Source organism: Natrix helvetica (assembly GCF_964273705.1).
Source record: "Natrix helvetica genome assembly, chromosome: 12".
Classification (NCBI taxonomy): Eukaryota; Metazoa; Chordata; class Lepidosauria; order Squamata; family Natricidae; genus Natrix; species Natrix helvetica.
In genome coordinates, this window is record NC_138556.1 from 17811964 (window position 1) to 17835548 (window position 23585).

The 23585-nt window shown below is 45.9% G+C and overlaps 1 protein-coding gene and 1 long non-coding RNA gene across 4 annotated transcripts in view; one reads left to right on the top strand and one right to left on the bottom strand.

Annotated features, from left to right (window-relative positions):
• The first annotated feature begins 202 nt into the window (after window positions 1-202).
• On the top strand, window positions 203-4926 carry LOC309398120. Its single transcript, XR_014176351.1, has 3 exons — window positions 203-428; window positions 568-3401; window positions 3449-4926. It is a non-coding gene; the product is annotated as an uncharacterized lncRNA (long non-coding RNA).
• A 161-nt stretch (window positions 4927-5087) lies between these two features.
• ARID3B (AT-rich interaction domain 3B) overlaps window positions 5088-23585 on the bottom strand; it is a 41808-nt gene continuing 23310 nt past the window's right edge. For all 3 annotated transcript variants that reach the window (XM_081964643.1, XM_081964644.1, XM_081964645.1), the window contains exons 3-9: window positions 21235-21306; window positions 20013-20085; window positions 10639-10822; window positions 9575-9834; window positions 7866-8132; window positions 6633-6740; window positions 5088-5692 (exon numbers count right to left, since the gene is read on the bottom strand). In XM_081964643.1, coding sequence (XP_081820769.1) covers window positions 5541-5692; window positions 6633-6740; window positions 7866-8132; window positions 9575-9834; window positions 10639-10822; window positions 20013-20085; window positions 21235-21306 — 1116 coding nt within the window. In that variant the 3' untranslated portion in view covers window positions 5088-5540. The remainder of the gene's footprint in view (window positions 5693-6632; window positions 6741-7865; window positions 8133-9574; window positions 9835-10638; window positions 10823-20012; window positions 20086-21234; window positions 21307-23585) is intronic.

The following is a 23585-nucleotide window of genomic DNA, read 5'->3' on the forward strand; positions in this document are numbered from 1 at the left end:
TTGACAAAATCACCATCAGTCAAATGCAAAAGGCCGCACTGCTTGGATCCGCACGTATATTACGAAAATACGTTACGACGTCCTAGGCCCCTGGGTGGGGCCCGATTAATGCCAAATCCGGCGAAACAACTGGCCGCTGTGATACAATTCTGTTGATGCAATAATAATAATAATAATAACAAAGGACAATGACAGCCACGATCTGAAGAGGTAGAAGTTTATTGGAATATAAACATTCAGATAACTTGTTAAGATAGAAAACAAATAAAATAAAATAAAACAAAAACAAACCCAACGACAACATATACAGACACTTGCTGAAAGGAAAAAAACACACAAACATCTGAGGTATTTTAGTTATTCACCATCTAGGCTATCACTTTATTTTCTTTCTTTCTTTAAATAGTTAAGAACGAACTAGTCCAGGGGTGTCCAAACTTGGGAACTTTAAGACTTGTGGACTTCAACTCCCAGAATTCCCCAGCCAGCTCTGCTGGGGAATTCTGGGAGTTGAAGTCCACAAGTCTTAAAGTTCCCAAGTTTGGACACCCCTGGACTAGTCGTAAGGCTGCTGTAGTGACCTGATCTTAAGGTTTGACTACCTTCCTTTTCCTTCCTTCCTTCCTTCCAACCTCTTGGGAAGGAAAGGAAGAAAGAAAAAAACAGCAGCAGGCAGAAAAGGGCTGTGTAGGGTTTTGTGTGCAGATCCTTCTGGGGTGGGATGGGGGACGGGGGGGACACACACGCCTCCCTACTCCTTCCACTCCACTGGGCCACATCCATCCGACTTCTGGGTCCACCTAAAAGCGCTGTGGCCCATTGGCTAGACTAAGGGCAAAAGTGGGGAGGGGAGAAAGACCCTTGAAACATCGGATGGAAGCTCCTGTGAGTAGCCCTGCTTCCTCGGCCAAGATCCTGCGATTGCTCAAAAGGTTGAGGAGATGGCGGGACCCAATTAAGACCCTCGGCCGGAAAGCGGGCACGGAGCAGCCCACATTCAAGGTGATGATTTGGGGTATATTTTAGCGCAGGACCTCCCTCAATGCCCAATTCGCCCACCCTGAAGTTGCCACGAGGCCTTTGGATGACAAAGGGGGTGGAGAAGGAAGACACCCTCTGAAAACACGGATCTGTCCTTGGAGACCCTGCCCTTCCCATCCGTACTGAAAAGTCCTGAGTGCCATACAATCTTTTTAATATCCCAAGTTACAGGTAAAGGTCAAGAGAAGGGAAGGCTCCCTCCCTCGCCGTCAACGATCCCACCCCTCTCCCCAATTGAGGTGTACTCTGCTTGCTGGCTTATGGACCCCCCTCCCCAAAATCCCACAGAGGAGAAGAACGCTGTTGCCATCATCACCACGGTGGGCAGCTCTGAAACGGAGGGGGTCCCATCTTCACAGTCAAAAAAACAACAACAATTGGCAGGCAGAGCAAAAAATAACAGAGCCTCCCCCCCCCCCCAATTAACAGAGCCAAGGTGTGATGCTGCAGCTTATCTGAATGAGGTATATATTTATATTTATATATTTTATATATATATCGTTACAAACCCTCCCGAAATCTAGCTCAATCCCTCCCGCCCTGAAAAACAAAACAAAACCCTGGAGAAGAACAAAAGCTTTTAAATCCCCTGCCTGGACCCTGGTTAGCTGCGTCCGTTGCTAAAAGGAATGAAGGCTTCCCATCCCCCCCCCCAGCCCCCCAGGGAAAGCCCCTGCAGTGACTCAATCAGCTTTCTCTGCAAGAGATGCAAACTTGGGCATGGCTGGGGCAGGCACAACCAGTTTTTAAAACACGGACCTGAGACGTACGGAGGAGATGATAGCAGTGGTGGGAGGTTAATTTTCCCCGAGACGAAGGAAAAAAGGAAAGAAAGAAAAAAAAATCACAGGGGCTTCTTCCGTCGATTCTTTTTACCTTTCCCCAAAAATGTTTTTTTTTAAACCTCCAAGGGGGAAGTTTGATAGTCAAGAGGGCTCCAGGTGGGGTAACATTGCTGGAGAAGGGTAAGCGTGCTTAAAATAAATAAGAGTTTAAAAAGCCACAAGTGTTTGGCAAAAGTATTCCCTTGTCCCTCTCTCCCCCTCATCTCTCTCTTTCACAGACACACTCTCATTCTCTCTCTTTCACAAACTCTATCTCATTCTCTCTTTCACAGACACCATCTCTCATTCTCTCTTTCACACACATTCTTTCTCTCATTCTCTCTTTCACACACATTCTTTCTCTCATTCTCTTTCACTTGTTCACACACTCATTCTCTCTTTCACTCGCTCTCTCTTTCACACACTTTCTCTCTTTCACACTCTTTCACAAACACTCTTTTTTTCACTCTCTCATTCTCTTTCACACTCACTCTTTCAAACACACACTCTCAATCATTCTCTCTCTTTCACACACACACTCTCATTCTCTTTCATACTCTCTCATTCTCTCTCACACACTCTCATTCTCTCTTTCATACTCTCTCATTCTCTCTCTCTTTCACTCTCTCTCTCTGCTCTTGCCAGCCTGCAGAAACCCTTCCAAATATGGGATGTGCTTTCAAGGTGTCTCCTCTGGCAGAGATAGCCAGGGTTTCCTTCAAACCGCCACCGAGGGTTCGGTTTTACAAGCTGGGAGACAGCTAGGATGGCTTTCTAAGCAACATAACTGACGTGACAATTCCCACTGGCTGTGGGAATTCTGGGAGTTGAAGCCCACAAATCTTAAAAGTTGCCATGGTTGGAGAATCCCTGTTGTAGAGTAATGCTTCTCAACTCCGCAATTTTAAGAGGAATGGAGTTCAAGAGAGTAAAGTCCTTTTCTGGGTTAAAGAGGGGAAAAAAAGAGGAATTAACCTGCCACCAATGCCGATTTCTCTCCCACGCCCGAGGCGGTTTGTGCCAAGGCGCTTCCCTGGCTGGCTGAAAATATCAAAACCTCCATTCCTTCAAGCCTCTTTTGCTCTCTCTCTCTCTCTCTCCCCCTCCCTCTCTCGTTTGGTGTCTCTTTGGTGCTACAATATATAAAATTCAAACTAAAAAGCAGTCGACGAGACATATAAAAAGAAGCTTTTTAACATACGCAAATCCTTCCAGAAGAGGTGGAAAAAAACAAAAACAAACAGGGGGGGGGATATAAAACCCCAACCCACCCAACAACACAGCAATAAGTACATTTTATTTGAGGTATTTCATCTGCTCGGGAGAAGCTGTCGCAGTTCTGTAGGATGACTGAGTTTTGACCAGGATGGGACGTTTTCCCTTAAGGTGAGATGTTGCTCATCTGAGCAGAAAGCGGCTAGATTTAAAAACAATGAACCGAGAAACCAAGATGATTTCAGTTGGATTTGAGGGAAACCAAGATGATCTCAGTTGGATTTGAGGGAAACAACCAACCGAGAAACCAAGATGACTTCAGTTGGATTTGAGGGAAACAACCAACCGAGAAACCAAGACGGTTTCAGTTGGATTTGAGGGAAACCAAGATGATCTCAGTTGGATTTGAGGGAAACAATCAACTGAGAAACCAAGATGATTTCAGTTGGATTTGAGGGAAACAACCAACTGAGAAACCAAGATGATTTCAGTTGGATTTGAGGGAACCAACCAACCGAGAAACCAAGATGATTTCAGTTGGATTTGAGGGAAACCAAGATGATCTCAGTTGGATTTGAGGGAAACAACCAACCGAGAAACCAAGATGATTTCAGTTGGATTTGAGGGAAACAACCAACCGAGAAACCAAGACGGTTTCAGTTGGATTTGAGGGAAACCAAGATGATCTCAGTTGGATTTGAGGGAAACAATCAACTGAGAAACCAAGATGATTTCAATTGGATTTGAGGGAAACCAAGATGATCTCAGTTGGATTTAAGTGAAACCAAGATGATTTCAGTTGGATTTGAGGGAAACAACCAACCGAGAAACAAAGATGATTTCAGTTGGATTTGAGGGAAACCAAGATGATCTCAGTTGGGTTTGAGGAAAACAATCAACTGAGAAACCAAGATGATTTCAATTGGATTTGAGGGAAACCAAGATGATCTCAGTTGGATTTGAGGGAAACAACCAACCGAGAAACCAAGATGATTTCCATTGGATTTGAGGGAAACAATCAACCAGGAAACCAAGATGATCTCAGCTGGATTTGAGGGAAGTTGGATTTGAGGGAAAATGACTGCATTGGCGTGGGAGAAGCAAAAACAGAACCTGGTTTTATGCACATCGTGGTTTCGGGAGAACATCACAGGCTACAGAGCTGGGATTCATCGCCAGAAAGGCTCCGAAAACAGACTGTTTTCTTTTCATTTGAGGAAAACGGATGGGGTCCTACATGAGATTCTGCAAAGGAAGTCATCAAGACCGATGCTATCGAGGCACCCATCTCTTTTACTCAAAGCAAACCCTTCTTATTTCTGCCTTTGCTGCTATTTTTCGATTGGCGGGATTTTCCTTTCCGTTTATTCCTCCGCTCAGGTCCGAAACCAGGAAGGACGACCCAAAGGAACCGTCGTCTTCGGAAGAGCCTCTGGGCAGGTAAGCGAGACCTTCTACTGCAGGTAAGACTGGAGGCGGTCCCAGAAACAGGCCGCCCAGCTCTCTCTGCTGTTTACATCTCAGTTTTTCTCCTTTCTTTCTTTTCTTTAAAAAAGAAGAAGACGCCAGCTACGATTTAATGGCTGCAAATGAAGGTCCCTTCCGAGGGGGACTTCTTGTGCTGAAATAATTCTCCCCCCACCAAAAAAAACCCTCAGGGAATGGCAGGGAATCTGGAGAGATGGAAGGAATAGAGGGGTGAGGGCCGCGATAAGGATGCCAAGCGAGGGTAGTCAGCGGGGGATTGAGACATTTTTCTCCTGCCTTGGGGTAGAAGGGAGGGGAGGATTGTCAATACACGGCAGTCGTATATGGGAAGGGAGAAAAGGGAGGAAAGAAAAAGAAAGGAAGAAAGAAAAAGAAAGGGAAGGAAGGAAGGAGAAAGGAAGAAAAAAAGAAAGAGAAAACTAGAAAGTCCAGTTGTCTCTTGACCTTTGAGACTTCAATGGCATAGAAAGAAGAAAGAAAGAAAGAAAGAAAGAAAGAAAGAAAGGAAGGAAGGAAGGAAGGAAGGAAGGAAGGAAGGAAGGAAGGAAGGAAGGAAAGAAGAAAGCACCCCCTTTAGGCTTCCAAGGTTGGGGAAAAAAAACCCCAGGTATTTTTATCAGGGCCTTTCTTTCGTCACCCTTAACCCTGGCAATGGTCAGTCATCTACAAAAACGCTTTGCCTCTCCAGAGAATCCCTGATTGAAACACGCCTCGTGTCCCCTTCCCCTCCCCTCCCCACCCACCCCTCATCTTCACTGAGGACACAGCAAGACCTGAAAAAAAAGGCTTAAAAAGCCAGCGAGGTCCATCCGGATGGCAGACTTGCCAGCGCACAGATGGCGGCTCCTCTTCGCCTGCGGCCGGCCCGGGGACCGGAGGGGGGGCTCCTTGGGGCCAGGTCGACGGGGGACGGGACTTCTCCTGGGGACAGAGGAGCCACTCGAGGCTGGAGAGCGAGCCCTGCCGAGACCCTCAGAGAGACCAGCTGGTGGAGGGCTCGGCGGTGCTGGGGGTGCCTCTGGAGGAGGTGGGGCTGGGAGAGCTACTGCTTGCCCCGCCACTGGTGCTCTGGGTGTTGGAGCCGGCAAGGAGGTGGACGACGGGCTTTTGAGCAAAGAGGACGCCTGTCGGGTGGGAGGAAGAGAGTTAGTTGACCGCCTGAAGCAGCTCGGCCGAGTGACCAAAGTTTCTCCTTTGGGGAGAATCACGGAGGAGGAGGAGTCCCAAAGGTGCTTTTTCAAAAGGCAACTGGACTTCCTTGGGCGGTTTTGTTTCCCCTCTCTTGAAAATCTTTCGCTTCTCCTCCAGGACGAGACTTTTAATTCACAGACTTTTACCTGTACAATTTGGGATGAAGACCCTTTGAGTGGTGGGGGCGTAGGAATGGGTTTCCAGAGGAGAAAAAAAAATGCAGACTACAGGAACCATTTGCACCACTCAAGATGACCCTGAGGACACTTGGAAATCTCCAAGTGCTTCAAAGACCCTCTAAAGGTAAAGGCATATATGTGCTAATCGTTCCTGACTTTGGGGGTGGTGCTCATCTCCGTTTCAAAGCTGAAGAGCCAGCACTGTGTGAAGTCTGCATGGTCATGTGGCCGGCATGACTCAACACCGAAGGCGCACGGAACGCTGTTCCCTTCCCACCAAAGGTGGTTCCTAATTTTCTACTTGCATTTTTTTACATGCTTTCGAACTGCTAGGTTGGCAGAAGCTGGGACAAGTCACGGGAGCTCACTCCGTTACGCAGCGCTAGGGATTCGAACCGTTGAACTGCCGACCTTTCTGATCGACAAGTCTTAGCCCCCGAGCCACTGCGTCCCTCAATGACTCTCTAAAAGGATGCGAATGACCAGCTGCCTGCAAGGAGTATAAATCCTCCCCTTCCCCACCGTCCAGTCAAGAGCCGAAGAAGCTTCTTGGATGAGAAGCAAAACGTCTTCAAAGGAGAAAAAGAAGAAAGTCCAGTTGTCTCGTAAAAAAAAAGCACCCCTGGGACCACCCTGACCCGTCAACTGCAAAGAGGGGGTTTGAGGACGTGGGCTTACTCCCAAAGGCTCTCACCAGTATAGATTGTGCCGTTGATTTCCACTGACATATTGATGCTGCCAAAGCCAGAAGGAGTCCAGTTTAATGCTGCTGCTGCCGCGGCTGCTGCCTCTGATTTATCTTCTGAAGAGGAGAGAGAGAAAGGGAGAGAAAAAGAAAAGCAGGAACACTAAGGAGGGCTGATTGAGGCCTGTAACTTATAAAACAGTTTATCTACTCTTAAAAAAAAAAAAAGGTTCACCCTTGCTCTCTTTCCTGCCTCCTCCAACTCGCTGCTAGCAGTTCGATCCTGACCGGTTCAAGGTGGACTCAGCCCTTCCGCCCTTCTGAGGTGGGTCAAATAAGGACCCAGATGGTTGGGGGCAAATAGTCTGACTCTGTAAACTGCTTAGAGAGGGCTGTAAAAGCACTATAAAGTGGTATATAAGTCTAAGTGCTATTGCTATCCATCTATCTATCATCTATCTATCTATCTATCTATCTATCTATCTATCTATCTATCTATCTATCTATCTATCTATCTATCATCTATCTATCTATCTATCTATCATCTATCTATCATCTATCTATCTATCTATCTATCTATCATCTATCTATCTATCTATCAATCATCTATCTATCTATCTATCTATCTATCTATCTATCTATCTATCTATCTATCTATCATCTATCTATCATCTATCTATCATCTATCTATCTATCTATCTATCTATCTATCTATCTATCTATCTATCTATCTATCTATCTATCTATCATCTATCTATCTATCTATCTATCTATCATCTATCTATCTATCATCTATCTATCTATCATCTATCTATCTATCTATCTATCTATCTATCTATCTATCTATCTATCTATCTATCTATCATCTATCTATCTATCTATCTATCTATCTATCTATCTATCTATCTATCTATCTATCATCTTCCTTCCTTCCTTCCTTCCTGCCTTCCTTCTTTCCCTCCCTCCCTCTCTCCCAGCAGCATTGCAGGTTAACTCTGCCCATAGTCTGGAGTTTGATCCTGACCGGTTCAATGTTGACTCAGCTTTCCATCCTTCCTCGGTCACTAAAATAAGGACCCAGATTGTTGGGGGCAAGAGGCTGACTCTGTAAACTTGGTACATAAGTCTTAATGCTATTGCTGTTGCTAGGATGAAATGGAGCCGAGACTCCATTGGGGGGCCGCCACTGGATTGGAGCCAGGGAGGGGACTAGAGACGGCAGCGCTTCCCTAGTGGGCTCACCTCGGCCGTTGATCTTAATCTTCATGGGCAGCTGTCGGGCCATGCTGAAGAGGTTTCTCTGAAAGGCCTGCTGGACGAAGCGCTGCTCTTCCTCCGTCATCCGTGCCATCTTCTCCGCCGGTTCTCCGGATTCCAGCCGTTCCTTCAACTGTTCCAGGGTGGCCGTTCTGGTGGCTGCCGCCACGGCTACCGTGGCCTGCTGGTTGGCCAAGCTCACAGGCATGGCGAGACGATTTGGCGCGGAGGCGGTCAAAGACAGGCCGTTACCTGCAGCGGGGGGGGGGAGAGGTTCTCAGGACCTCCCAGAAGGCATCCTTCTGGGGAGAAGCCCCTGGGTTCCCCCGAGGAGCAAGTGACCACGAAACCAACAGGCCACGCTTTAGCCTCGAGATTATAAAGAGGGGCCTGACGTGGAAAGCAAAAGCAGCCACAGAGACAGCTGAAGGCTTAGGACAGGGAGGGCCAACAGGAGGTCTCCAAAATGGCATTCTGCCCATTGGTGGACTTCAACGCCCAGAATTCTCCTGCCAGAATGGAATTCTGGGAGTTGAAGTCCACAAGTCTTAAAGTTGCCAAGGTTAGGCATGTTCTGACCGAGGCTTCCCAAGAGCATAAAACAAACTCCTGGTCCCGGCAAAAAAACCTTTTATTAATTGACTGTGAATTCTGCTCATTCACATCCAGCAAAGTCTTTCAAGGGAGGATTTACAGTCACAGACCTTCTGTGGCTTGGAGAGCAGCCAGGCTGATATATGCAGAACTTGGCAAGGAGCCTCGGAGAGTCACGAACCAATTAAGTGAACTAATTGTCTCCTGCAAACTCCACTCCCCTTTCCCTCCTCTTTTATTTCCTCTGGGAGGGGCCACTCATCGTCCACCTGTGGCCTTACTCCCAAGTCGACCCTTGTTCTTTAGCTGTTCCCTTCATCTCGCAACACACACTGGGAACAGGCTCTAGCTGTTCGTCTGCCCCACTGATGTCTGAAGGCAGCTGATAACTGGCATACGACCCTGGCCCCCTCTCTGCCTCCGACACAGAGCCCTCATCAGAGCCTTCCCCAGACTCCAGGACTGGCCCATCTTCCTCCCCAACCTCCCCACTCTCCGAATCTGCTGCCAGCTCCACTAGCAGGCCACAACAGAACGCCTTTGTTTAGGGTAAACTCCAAAAGATATATATATATATATATATAGGGGGTGCCCAACAGGATAGACTGCTAATAACTACATAGAACTACATAGAGGTTTCTTGCCAGGCATCCAAAATCTACTATATTTCCCATGGCAGTTTCTTAAAGCTTTGACTTCTCAGTTTACCATCCTCCTACTTGCCCTAAAATCCTGGATTAACCCCAATCAGAGGCAGTGAGGCAGCCCTGCTTGGCTTTTGTTTTAAAGACTCAACCAAGACTGGTTAGCTGCTTTAACAGTCTTAAGAAAATAATAATAATAGTAATAACAACAACAACAAGAAGAATCGTATTTTAAGCTCATCATCGTACATTTTAAGAAGGTACTTGACCGATACCAAGGACAGCAGCCCGTATCAACCATCAGTGCCAGTCAATGGTATTTGTGATACATTTTTAGATTTTCAGTTGACTGAGTTTCATGTTGAATGAATAACAGAGAGAATAATAATAACAGCAACAACCAAACACTGCTGACAATGATATAACCACCATAATAACAATAAGGCTCTGCCTGACCTTTCCTGAGAGGGCCCGCCGAAGACAGGTGTGGGTTGCTAGTTGTGCTGCTGGGGGTGAGGCTAACAAGGGGGAAGCGCATCTTGGGGGGACACAGGAGCGAAGGCGGTCCTGGGGTCGCGGGGGAGAAGCCGAATAAGGGGGAGCTGTAACTGGGTCGCCGGCCTTCGCGCCTGTTGCCGTCGATGGCGGCCTGCAACTCAGCAGGCGAGCTTAAGGACTTCTTCTCACATTCGTAGGCATAGAGGTACTTCATATACCTGCGGGAGAGAAACAGAAAAGGCCCAGCTGGCTCAGGAAGTTGCATTTGTGTGCAAGAGAACGAGATGTAGCATCAACGCATCTTGCTCAATGCAGGACAAGGAGAGGCAGAGCCTGGCGGAGGAGTCAAGAGAGGAATCAACCTGGAATCACTACATTGTCATAAACGGTCTAATCCCTTTTGAATTCAGTTAACTCTTAAAGGTAATGGTAAAGGTTCCCCTCGCACATATGTGCTAGTCGTTCCCGACTCTAGGGGGCAGTGGTCGTCTCCATTTCAAAGCCAAAGAGCCAGCGCTGTCCGAAGACGTCTCCGTGGTCATGTGGCCGGCATGACTCAATGCCGAAAATGCATGGAACGCTGTTCCCTTCCCACCAAAGGTGGTTCCTATTTTTCTATTTGCATTTTTTACATGCTTTCAAACTGCTAGGTTGGCAGAAACTGGGACAAGTCACGGGAGCTCACTCCGTTATCTAGCGCTAGGGATTCAAACCGCCGAACTGCCGACCTTTTTGATCGACAAGCTCTGCCTCTTAGCCCCTGACCCTAAGATCGCACCAGATAAGTTAACTCTTATCTGGCCAATTTAATCCGGACCGTTAACTGACTATAGATTTTTGCGTATAGGCCTGAGCAATACATTAGCTTGGTTGAAATTTAACGTGTTCCTAATTCTTCACACCTGATAATAAATCATTGTTGAATGAGCGCTGGCTTAAGGGGTAAACCACGATCCACAAACCAAACACAAACCAGATGGGGCCGAAGGTACCTGACTCTTCTTTCTGCAATGCCCACTTACTGGGTGCGAAGTGTAAATGCTGCACTGGTGATGGAGGTGGGAAGGTTAAGGCCTTTGGTGATCTCCCTCCAGATTTTCTTGTTGATGATCTCTACCAAGCCTCCTTTCTCGGTCACCAGCTTGTAGAGCATGTAAAGGTCCAAGATTTGCTTGGCCATGATGGGGATGCGATTAATGGGTGTCCCTGAACGACAACATGGAGGGGAGAGAAAGAATGAAAAAGACAACAGATTATCAGGAGACCTCCTAGCTTTTTTTTTTTTTTAAAAAGGTACTTTATTTTTCTTACTCATACATACATACATTTCACAAATATACATTTCTCATAGACATTATTAGTGTTATACATTATCCTTTAACATTTAAAATTCCATTCTTCCCCTAAAGGTATGATAATATATTTGAGATTGCTTTCCTGACATCCTATACCTCCATCTTATTTTACAACAACTCTAATTCTTCCCTCTCTCTTTCTCCTACCCTCCCTTCTTCTCTACTTTCTTCCTCCTCTCCTTTCTCTTTCCTTCTTCCCCTTCCTCTCCCCTACTCCTCCGCCCTTCCTTCCCTTCCTACCTTCTAGCTTAAACCTCATCTACAAACCACTGAGAGCTCATTTCCTTCTGTTGTGGCCCGCTGGTGGTCAGCGGAGCTGGCAGGAGAGTCGGAGAGTGAGGAGGTTGGGGAGGAACATGGGCCAGTCCTGGGGGCTGAGGAAAGCTCAGACAAGGAAAGCTCTGCGTCGGAGGCAGAGAGGGAAGTTAGACAGCAGTGAGGCAGAGGAACAGCTGGAGCCTGTTCCCAGTGTCCACATGCGCAGAGCTGCCAGAAGACAAGAACAACTAAGGAAGCAGAGTCAACTTGGGAGTAACGCATGAAATGATACACCAACAACATCTTCCCCTCCCTTTGGTCTGAAATAATCCTTGACAACCCGATTCCTCTTTCACTAAGCACTTCTCTACACAACTACCTTCCCATCGATCAAACTCTTGAGTTTTCAAAGCCACTTTTCATCGTTGACACAAAATAAATGAGTAGGTTGGATCTGAAGATGTGAGAAACGCCTCCCTCTGGAAGCCGTTCTTCAAGCAGTAAAGTAAGATGATGGTGTTGAAGCTTTGGCATTGCTTTAGCATTTTATAAACCAATCTAGCCAATGAAAGGCATTCTCTGCAGAGAAAAATAGGAAATGCCACAGATAAGAGCTGGCTTGACCGGAAAGGGTGAGAAAACGCCAAACTTGTTGCCCATAATACAGATTTCCTGTAAGTTGGACTCAAGGTCCAAAGCAGAAAGCATGGATGTACTGCTCTGCTTGCGATAAGATAGATAACTCTTTATTCTTCTCTAGGATTTTTTAAAAATGCCTTTCACCACTTTTAATGTCTAAAAGCTTGACAGATTAGAATAGAAAATAGCAGAGTTGGAAGGGACCTTGGAGGTCTTCTAATCCAACCCCCTGCCTAGGCAGGAAACCCTACACCGCTTCAGACGAATGGTTGGCCAATTTCTTCTTAAGAACTTCTAGTGTTGGAGCATTCACAATTTCTGGAGGCAAGCAGTTCCACGGATTAATTGTTCTAACTGTTTCTGGGTTATCAATTTCAGAGCTCCTGTTCTCGCCCGGAGCCTCTGGTAGGTTTGCTGTTTAAAAATTCACACACGGCCTCTTTCAAATCTCTTCGAACTGAGATTTGAAAGAGACACCTATAACAACAGAAAAAGAAAGGGAGAGAGGAGGCGAGAACGAGAGGAAGAGGAGGGAAGGAAGGAAGAGGTAAGGAGACTAGGGTGGAAGGGAGAGAAAGAGAAGGAGAGAGGGTAGGAAGGGGAAGAGTAGGAGTAGGGCAGAAGGAAGGGAAGAAGGAAGGGGAAGGAAAGGAGAGGAAGAAGGAAGAAAGTAGAGAAGGGAGAGAGGGAGAAAAGAAAGGGAAAATAAGCTGGTGTTACAACAGGTGGAAGGGATGGTAAATAAAGCAACCCAAATTGTAAATTATAACCTTTAAAATGGAATAACAAGTGTATAAGAATACAAGTGTAAAGAAGAATAACAATTATGGGAATGTATAGTTATAATATATGCAAGAATTAAAAAAAACTGGCATGAAAAAACCCCACCTTCCAATTCTCTCTCTCTCTCCCTCCTCCTTTTTATTTTAAAATAAGACTCCAGTGGGACAAAAAATGGTGAGGAGGAGAAGATGCGGTTCCCTTCTTCTCATTCTGGGGAGGTCTGCGCCCTCAAGAGCCTTCACCAGCGAAAGGGAGGAGAAATAAACACGCGCCCGGACGCAGTAAGTGTGGAAAGGTCCCGTATGGGGTGCCCCTTCCCCCCCCCCACGCCCCCTTTCCCAGGCCCAGGCGCCCACCCCTGTGTGCAAGAGCTCCTGGTCGGAAGAGACGGGGGAGAAGTTCTTCCTGGAAGCCCCTGGTGCTGAAAACGGGAGAAAGCTGAAAAACGAGCATCTGGGGATGGAAGGAGGCCCAGCCGATCTTTTCACAGCTGGCTGCAAGGCCTGTCAAGAGCTCATGATGGATGGGTGTCATCTGGCAAGGGTGGGGATTAATGATCGGTGGGTCAGAGGGGAGAATTCCAGCGGGAAAGGTCAGCGACCAGAGCAGAGGCATTAAAAGACTTGTTGCTGCCTTTGATAGAAGGACCCTTTTCCCCCCCCCTTCTTCTTTTTTAACTGTACTTTCCAGAGTCTTTTTTAAAAATTATTATTAGAAAGTTCTCTATTTTTCTCTTTCAAATTCATTCACAAAAAAACCACTCTTATAAATTACTTTGAACATTTATCTATTCATCATTCATCTTTTATCATTATTTTCTTACAAATATATAGATGAGTTTGGGTCACTTTCTTGGCCCCCCATCCCTCCATCTTATTTTGCAACAACCTTCTTCCTTCTCTCTTCTCAACCTCCCTTCTCTGCCTTCTTCTTTCCTCCTCTCCTTTCTCCTTTCTTCTTCCCCTCTTTTTCTTCCCCTTGTCCTCTCTTCTCCTTTCCCTCTCTCCTACTCTTAATTTCCCTCCTTTACTTCCTCTGCTTTACTTTCTTTCTTTCCCTCCTCATCCTTCCTCTTCTTTCCTCCTCTCCTTTCTCCTTTCTTCTTCCCCTCTTTCTTCCCCTTGTCCTCTCTTCTCCTTTCCCTCTCTCCTACTCTTAATTCCCCTCCTTTACTTCCTCTGCTTTACCCTTTCTTTCTTTCCCTCCTCATCCTTCCTCTTTTCTTTTTCCCCCTTTCTTCCCCTCGTCCTCTCTTCTCCTCCTTCTTTCCCTCTCTCCTACTCTTAATTCCCCTCCTTTACTTCCTCTGCTTTACCCTTTCTTTTTCCCTCCTCATCCTTCCTCCTTTCTTCTTCCCCCTTTCTTCCCCTCGTCCTCTCTTCTCCTCCTTCCATCTCTCCTGCTTTTAATTCCCCGCCTTTACTTCCTCTGCTTTACCCTTTCTTCCTTTCCCTCCTCATCCTTCCTCCTTTCTTCTTCCCCCTCTTTCCCTCCCTCCTCCTTTCTTCTCCTCCTCCTTACCCTCTCTTCTCCTCCTCTTAATTCCCCTCCCTTACTTCCTCTGCTTTACCCTTTCTTCCTTTCCAGAGTCTTTCTCTCTCTCCCCATTTCCAAACCTGCGTTGAGGGTGACCTCGAGTTTTGCAACTCCGCAAAAAGTCTAAAGTTTGCTTAGGAGGAGAGGTCAGAGCCTCCTTTGCCCTGGGATGTAATCTGTATGTCCCATTCCATTGCGGGATCCTCCCCTCCCCTCGGGCCCTGGTGCCACCGGATCCCAAGTTATGTGGGTAATCAAATTCAGACCGCGTTTAAGGCACCAAAAATAACAACAGTCGCCCCAAGACTTCGGACAAAAGCCACTTTTTAACAAAGAATGGCTCGAATCGTTTTGCAGCCCAGAAGCACAAGAACGGCTGTTGATTTCTCTCTCTTTCTCTCCGTAAAAAAATATCCAAAATAACTAAAATGATATCCTTGAAATTAAGTAAAACTAGTTAAAGAAACACATTATTTTTTTCCTCTCTCAAATTGTGAAAACTTGGGGGCCTCCTCAGTGCTAGCTCAGCAATTCACCACCTGGACATTTTTTAAAAAAATAGTTGGGACAACAATTCCCATCAACTTCACCAAGTCTGAAGTCTATTCAAGGCAGGGGTGTCCAAACTTGGCAACTTTAAGACTTGTGGACTTCAATTCCCAGAATTCCCCAGCCAGCTCTGCTGGCTGGGGAATTCTGGGAGTTGAAGTCCACAAGTCTTAAAGTTGCCAAGTTTGGACACCCCTGACTCAAGGTAATCAGAAAAACCAGCTATTCATTTTTTTTTCTCCCAGGGAAAGTTGAGGTTTCTACACCACTTCCTTCCCCCTAAGGTCGTTTCCCTCAATTTCTCCCCAACAATGTTCACACATGAAGAATGGAGTTAATAAAAACAGAGGTAGATTATTTATTTATTGAGCTTCGATATGAAAGGACTGAGGGCCACAAAGCCAACTTTTGCGGTGTGAAGCCACCAAACCCCCCGAGACAGAACAGAACAGAATAACGGAGTTGGAAGGGACCTTGGAGGTCTTCTAGTCCAACCCCCCTGCTCAAGGAGACCCTATATCATAGGAGCCCAACTGTGGGCGCAGCGGTTAGTATGTAACATTGCAGGCTGACTCTGCTCACAGCCAGGAGTTCGATCCTGACTGGCTCAGGGTTGACTCAGCCTTCCATCCTTCCGAGGTGGGTAAAATGAGGACCCAGATTGTTGGGGGCAATATGCTGACTCTGTAAAGCGCTTAGAGAGGGCTGTAAAGCACTGTGAAGCGGTATATAAATCTACGTAGGAAGGAAAGAAGGAAGGAAGGAAGGAAGGAAGGAAGGAAGGAAGGAGGAAAGGAAGAAATTTGAAGGCATCAGTCATGAAGAAATGTTGCCTGCCACTAGCTTCTCTGCCCTTGAAAACAAGCAAGACAAAAGCTGAGAAGCAGCTTCTGACCTCCCATTTCCCAGGACAGCCAGTGTAATTTACTCTCGTCCCCTGACCACCTTTGTCCACTTCCACAGTGGGCATCTGCACCCCACCCACCCCCAAAGCAGGGCTCAGTTACCCGATTTCACAAGCGTGCAAACCATCACGCCTGGTTTCCAAAGCCGGAAAGTAATCAATCATGCCTTATTTGACAGGAGGCCTAGAGTTTTATCGACACCTATGGAAATGCCATCGAGTTTGGGCCAGACTGACCAACAGATCCCAGCTATTTCGGAACCTGGTTGCCAAGATGAAGGCAGCCTTAACTGACGCCCACCCCAAATATTGCTGCTAAACCTACTTGCTGCCCCAGGGAGCTTCTGGGGAAGTCTTAAGTAGAAGGGGTTCCTGGATCTCTTAAGCCAGAGAAGGATTCCGTTGCTTGACAGCACTCTTGGCCCAGCTGGGTTTAATATCTTTTGCTCTCTTTCAACATCTCTACCAGATGTTCAACAGCTTCGGCTACTGCTGGAGTTCTCACCTTCCTGACCCTTGAACCAACTCTTCTCCCCTGGTGAAACTTGGAGTAGAAATGCAGTTCTTCTGAGAAGGAGGAGGAGGGAGGAGAAGGAGGAAGAGGAAGAAGGAGAAGAAGCAGATGAAGAAGAGGAGAAAAAGAGGAGACGGAGAAGAAGCAGAGGAAGAAGAGGAGGAGAAGAAGAGGAAGAGGAAGAAGAGGAGGAGGAGGAGAAGAGGAAGAGGAAGAAGAGGAGGAGGAGAAGCAGAGGAAGAGGAAGAAGAGGAGAAGAAAAGGAGGAGGAAGGAGAAGAGGAGGAAGTGGAAGAAGCAGAGGAAGAGGAAGAAGAAGAAGAGGAAGAAGACCACCTACATGGAACAAATTAAGTCTTGCAAACCAGCCCGATTTGCTTTAAAAAGTCTTCCACAGGCAAGTCAAAGAACCAACTGCGTTGTTTTGGCGCTTGTGAGCCTCTTCTTCGCATCACCATCCAGATGCTTAAGATTAAGAGAGGAAGGCTCACCATCGGTACAAACAGAAGCTCTTCTGTCATTTATGGGAGAAGGTGTGAGAGCTATGGTTAAGGGGAAGCCCAAGTCTTCACACTTATGACCGTTGAAGCATCCCCATGGCCAAGTGATCAAAATCCAGCTTGGCAACTGGCTCACATTTATGACGGTTACAGCATCCCGGGGTCATGTGATCTCATTTTGCGACCTTCCGATAAGCGAAGTCGACGGGGAAGCCCGATTGGCTTAACAAACCGTGTCCCTAACTTAACAACCGCCGTTAAAATATTCCATCCAGGGGAATGGACTAGACGGCCTCCAAAATCCTTTGCAGCTCTAGTCTGATTGATTGATTGATTGAATGCTTCTGTTGCTTGGCTAGCTCAAGGCCATCATCGGTGGCTAAACTCAAAGGCTTGTAACTAATTAGATTTAGGTCAGTGGGAAGGCAGAAAACTAAAAAGAACCGGGGAGGTTTTAAGGATACTTGCCAGATACTTTGATTAGGGTCACTGCTGGTTGGAGATAAAACGTCCCTACCCCACTACCCCCTAAGAGCAAATGCTGTTAAGACAGAATAGCATTTGCCCTGAGTTTTTCCACATCTGAAGAGAAGCAGATAAGATACACAACAGCAGGAAGCCATTCTGCCAGAGCTCACAAATCCCTACTATGGAGAGGCCCATCCCATGTAGGAAGAACAGGCCAGCTGGGAAAAGTGAGGTCACGTACAACCTTGGGAGGCAGCAAAGGGATAGATATGCATATATATAATCTGAAGCCTTCTTTGTGTGTGTGTGTGTGTGTGTGTGTGTGTGTGCGTGTGATTTTTTTCACAAGGGAGGTCCACTAGGGACTCTATAGAACACTGCGCACCAGAACAACTAGACACAAGAACGGTGTTTTCCCCCGAACGCCATCATTCTGCTAAACAAATAATTCCCTCAACATCGTTAAAACTATTTACTAAGTCTGCATTACTATTACTATTAGTCTTCTCATCACCCATCTCCTCCCACTTATGACTTTGTTGCTTGTTTCATTATGATTTATATTGATTTGAACAGCATCAAGCATTGGGAAAACGTCTGGGGTGGGGGGGAAAATGAACAAGAGGAAAGATGCCGTTCTTTGTCACAACTGTACTAATTTTTCAACAGCTTCTCAAGCTGTCAACCACAATTGTTGACACCATAACTGCTTTTGCTCAATGGGAACTCTTAAAGGTAAAGGTTCCCCTCGGACATATGTGCTAGTCGTTCCCGACTCTAGGCGGTGGTGCTCATCTCCGTTTCAAAGCCGAAGAGCCAATGCTGTCCGAAGACGTCTCCGTGGTCATGTGGCCGGCATGACTCAATGCCGAAGCAGCACGGAATGCACTTCCCTTCCCACCAAAGGTGGTTCCTATTTTTCTACTTGCATTTTTTTACCTGCTTTCAAACTGCTAGGTTGGCAGAAGATGGGACAAGTCACGGGAGCTCACTCCGTTACATGGTGCTAGGGATTCAAACCGCCGACCTTTCTGATTGACAAGCTCGGCATCTTAACCACTGAGCCACCTTTATGGGAAGTTTTAGGCCTTCCAGATTTTCCTGGTCTCCCAAATGCTGCCATCTACTCAAGACCACAGTTAGGGAAGTAAATAGCTTGTCAGTTGAAACTGGGATGAGCTGTTTTATGCCGTTGCTCAAAAATTAGATGGTTTTGTGGTTTCCTACTTCGCTGTGCTATTTGTTTTAACCCTACCCGTCATGGGGACTTACTTGGGAAATAAACCATGATGGTATCCAACTGTCCTTCTATCATTAACATGCCCAGAAAGTCAACTGCACAAGTCTAGTTTATTTCAGTTCTTCCACGTAGGTCAACCTGCAATAACTTACCTTATTTCTACAGCACCTTTCAAGACAATAAACCTCTCCACAAAATATTTATAGGCAACATAAAAAAAAAAAATGCAGACATTATTGAGTTCAAACGGATCTTAAAAAACCAAGAGCAAGTATTCCTACTTATATATGAAGTAGAAATAATGTTGTCTTTGTCTTAGCCCAGGGGTCAGCAACTCGCAGCTCTGGAGCTGGATGTGGCTCTTTCACCCCAATTTTGCTGCTCCCTGTCACTCAAAATATGCGTCACAGCCAATGTGTGATACCTGCTGATTTATTGAGTTTTTGGGTCCCCGTGGTAGGCCAACCATGGATAAATCCAAGAAGAAAACAGAATGTTTAATTCAATTACAAATGCTACTTCTGTGGCCGCTCAGGAAATAGACAGGCACCGGAAGAGTTTTGTGCCTCTCGGTGTTTTCTTGTGTGTGGGAATTGGGTCCAAATGGCTCTTTGAGTGTTTAAGGCTGCCGATGATCTCCGTCTTAGTCATCCCAAAGAAGCACCCAACCAAAGTAAAAGCATAAACGCCGTAAAGGGTTTCTTTTTATGATAAAAGTGACCTGCATGTGAGCATTCCAGCTACATCAAAGTTTTCTCTTGCCTGAATATTGGGTGGTTTTTTTTAAAACAATCAAGGAGAGCGGATTGATTATTTTAAAATCCATTTTCACTTCAAAGACAAGAGGAGTTTGAAAGATAGATCGGCAGGCCGTTCGAAAGCATCTCGGCTGACTTCACCACCTTTCACGCTTTGTGTTCAGCCTTCCACGGGACTTAAAATTGACCTGATTGTGGCAATGTTTCCTTCAAGGACGATCTTGACGCCTGCATCCTAAGTAGGATCAGGAGCTCTTCGTCCTTGAATGAGGACCACTTCGAAATTCTGAGGCTGTCAGCTGGATTGGAAAATTGAAAACCATCCCAGAGCGCAGAGCAATGGAAAGCAATTTCCATATTATTATTTTTTTGGGGGGGGGGGAACACTACATAAATCAGGTCACCAAACCTGTTGGATTTTACAGGTGTGGTTTCTAATTCCAGCATACAGAACATACCGTATTTTTCAGAGTATAAGATGCATCTCCCCCCCAAAAAAGGGTGAAAATCATGGTGCGTCTTATACACTGAATACAGCATTTTTAGCCTAGTGAAACCCCTCCCCCTTTCCAAAAATGGCCATGCATAGCCTTTAGGAGGCTTCCAGAGTGCTCCTGGGGGCTGGGGAGGGCAAAAACGAGCAGAAAACAGGCTGTTTTTGCTCGGTTTTGTCCCCCCCCAGCTCCCAGGAGCTTACTACAAGCCTCCCAAAGCCTCTGCATGCCCCTCCCCCCATTTCTTTTGCAAAAAAACAAGGTCTGCAGAGTGCAAAAACTTTTTTTTCCAAAAAAATTAACCTCTTCAAAATCATGGTGCGTCTTATACTCCAGTGCGTCTTATAGTCCGAAAAATACGGTATTTATTTCCCTCATTTCCCCCTAAACACCACTTACCCCTCTTATGCATAAAAATGAAGAGATCGTCCAGGAATTTCTTCCGTTCGGGGTCACTATCCAATTCATACAACTGTGGAAATGAAACAAGCACAATTTTAACTTCGCCTGAGAGGGTAGAAAGGGGAAAACATATATATATATATACACATTAAAAACCAGGTTGGTGACGCAGGCAGCTTAAATTCCAGTCACTAATTATATGGCTCTGGAAACCAAGTCCTCGGAGGCTAATGCTGTGGCAGGTATCAATTTTCTACAATGGATGTGAGGATTGGAGGAAGAGGAGGAGGTAGCTAGAAAGAAAACAAATGTCCTAACTAAACCAGTGTTTCTCAACCTTGGCCCCTTTAAGGTGCGTGGACCTCAACTGGGGAATTCTGGGAGTTGGTAGTCCACGGATCTTAAAGAGGCCAAGTTTGAGAAACACTTTCTTAAATATGTCAATGTGTTTCCTAAAAATCAAATCCAGAAAGCACACACAGATAACTGATTCAGCTGGAGTCACTAACTTCTTTATACACACAATAACAAGTGAATAAATGTGCAATACCAATAGTAGATTTTCAACATGGTAGAAGTTACGAGCAGAACACAAGCAGGAGAGAACAGTTAGTTTCATTTCAGAGTTCAGAGCAGACAGAGTAGTTTAGACCGCTTTACTTCTCACAGCAGCAGACTGCTAAAGTTTCTGTTTCAATTCTCTGAACAGACTCAGATCTGCTTGAGCTCCCATTGGCTGACTTAGTTGCTGTGCCTACTCATTGGCTGACCTTGTTCCCATGCCTCTCCCAGTCATGAATATTTTAACAAAATAATCCAAAACAAACCTATCAAAAACTAAGACTCCCCTTCACCACTAAAAAGCTTCATTTTACTAAATCAATCACTGTGGATTTGAAGCCCCGGCTATGATTCAGAGGTACTAAAAATTACAACCCAAGAAATCTAGATAAGGGATGATCAGCCCAGACAGATCAAGAGATGTACAGTAGCTGATTTGGAAGGAATCCAAACCTAAGAAGCTTCACTTTCCCTTTTGAAAGGTTCATGTTATTGTTTGAAAACTTTTTTTTTTTCAAATCTCCCCTTCAGGACGCAGAATCAGCCCAAGCAGTGGAGTTTTCGTGATAGGCACTGTTTCTTTTGCCGAAAACAGTTCAAGGAGTCATTTCCACCCTAAATGCAAACCGAGAATCAAGGCTAGGTTGTTGGCACTGACCTTGGCAAAGTCGCGGGACACCTCTCTTCCTCTGCTGCTGTCGGCTTCTTCGCTCCAACTTAGGTTCCCGTTCTGAAGAGGGAGAAAACCAAAAGATCACACCAAGTGTTAATGCCACTTTGTAATGCCTGGGTAAGGCCACGCTTGGAATACGGCATCCAGTTTTGGTCACCGTGATATTAAAAAAGGATGTGGAGACTCTAGAAAGAGTGCAGAGAAGAGCAACCAGGATGAAGAGGGGACTGGAGGCTAAAGCATATGGTGAACGGTTGCAGGAACTGGGCATGGCTACTCTAGTGAAGAGAAGGACTAGGGGAGACATGAGAGCAGACTTCCAATATCTCAGGGGCTGCCACAAAGAAGAGGGAGTCAAACTATTCTCCAAGGCACCTGAGGGCAGAACAAGAAGCAATGGGTGGAAACTAATCAAGGAGAGAAGCAACTTAGAGCTAAGGAGAAATTTCCTGACAGTTAGAACAATTAACCAGTGGAACGACTTGCCTCCAGAAGTTGTGAATGCCCCAACACTGGAAGTTTTTAAGAAGAGACTGGATAACCATTTGTCTGAAGTGCTGTAGGGTTTCCTGCCTAAGCAAGGGGTTGGACTAGAAGACCTCCAAGGTCCCTTCCAACTGTTATTCTATTCTGTTCTGTTCTGTTCTACCCTACCCTTCAAAATACTTTCTGTGGCCACAGACCCTCAAGATTTAATTTAAGTCATAACATTTTTTTCGAGCCTTGCCGGCCCCTGTGATGACATCATGCCCCCCCCCCCGGTGCCCTCAGTGGTCCACGGACCGCAGGTCGAGAACTACTGGTTAAAGAGGCTCCACTCTCCCAGGGATTTCTATCACAGACAGCCCAAGGAGCGCCTGCACCCAGAGGCTACTGAAGAGTACTTCTGACTTTCTAATGATGGTGGGAATGGAAGGATGGCTACTGCAGCCATCCCAAGCGCCAACATTGCAATGTAAAAATGCCCGGGCGATGGTCAAAAAGCGAAACCAATAAGGTCAAATGCCAGGGGATGTGTGTGTGTGTGAGAGAGAGAGAAAGAGAGAGAGACCCACCATCTAAGCACACAGGATCTTAAAAATTGGATGAAAAACCGTTGAATTCAGGGAGGGATCTCCAAATAAAAATAAGTTGTTTTTTAAAATTAGAGCCACTTTAATGTCTGCAGTTTTGTGTCATCTGGCGCGCGGACCCCCCCCCCCCCCCCACGGAATTAGCAAGATGAATAGCTCAGGGACAGGCAGTATCTCTCTCTCTCACTCACACACACTCACACACACACACACAATCTTTTGAATGGCACAGGTTGCCTTTCCAACCCTTCTGGTTGTATTTGAGCCAGCAATTCCGGCTGAAAAGTCAATTATCCAGTGAGGCCCATCAGCCCAAATATATTTAATGGAGGATTATGACTTGCTTCTTGTTATGTCAGCTGTTTTGTTACAGCTGCTGCCTCCCTTGAGCCAACTTCAGAAAGAGCTACAGATGCAACAAAGCTTGTTGGGGCAAGCTAAATGTTCCCCACGCAGCCGAATTGGCTAAACGGCTGGGGAATTCTGGGAGTTGAAGTCCACAAGTCTTAAAAGTTCCCACGTTTGGACACCCCTGCAATAGACAGAAGCACAATTAGTCCCCTCCACTTACAACAGTTGGGTTTAGGCACTGTTTGAAGTTACAATGGCACTGAAAAGTGACTTACGACCGTTTTACAGGACCGCTGCAGCATTCCCCATGGTTACGTGATCAAAATTTAGACGCTTTGCAAGTGACTCGTATTTACGACGGTTGCAGTGTTCCGGGGCCAGATTCACTTAGCATCCGTGTTACTGACTTAACAATTGTAACCACTGTGGCAAGAAAAGTCATAAAATGGCGGCAAAACTCACTTAACAACTGTTTTGCTTAGTAATGGAAATCCGTGGTCATAAGTGGAGGACTACCTGGGTAGATCCGGTCCCACCAGCCACCTGATCGTTCAAAGTTAACTACAAGATACAGAACAATGGATTAAGCTGCAGCCATTGGAGCGGGGAGAGAATTAAGAAGGAACATTTTCTTATTGGGTATTATTCTACCAGACAAATATACCAAAGAAGACTCATATCTGATTGTACAAATAATAACAGCAGCTAGAATTGTATTTGCACAAAATTGGAAAGCAGACAAAATCCCATCAGAAGGAGAGATAATAAAGAAGATATTAGATTGTGCAGAAATGAATAGGCTGACATTGAGAATGAAGGACAAAGAGGAATCAGTGTACTACAGGATATGGGGCCAATTTTATGATTGGCTTGAAAAAAAGATACAAATAGAAAGAGAAAAGAACAAAGCAC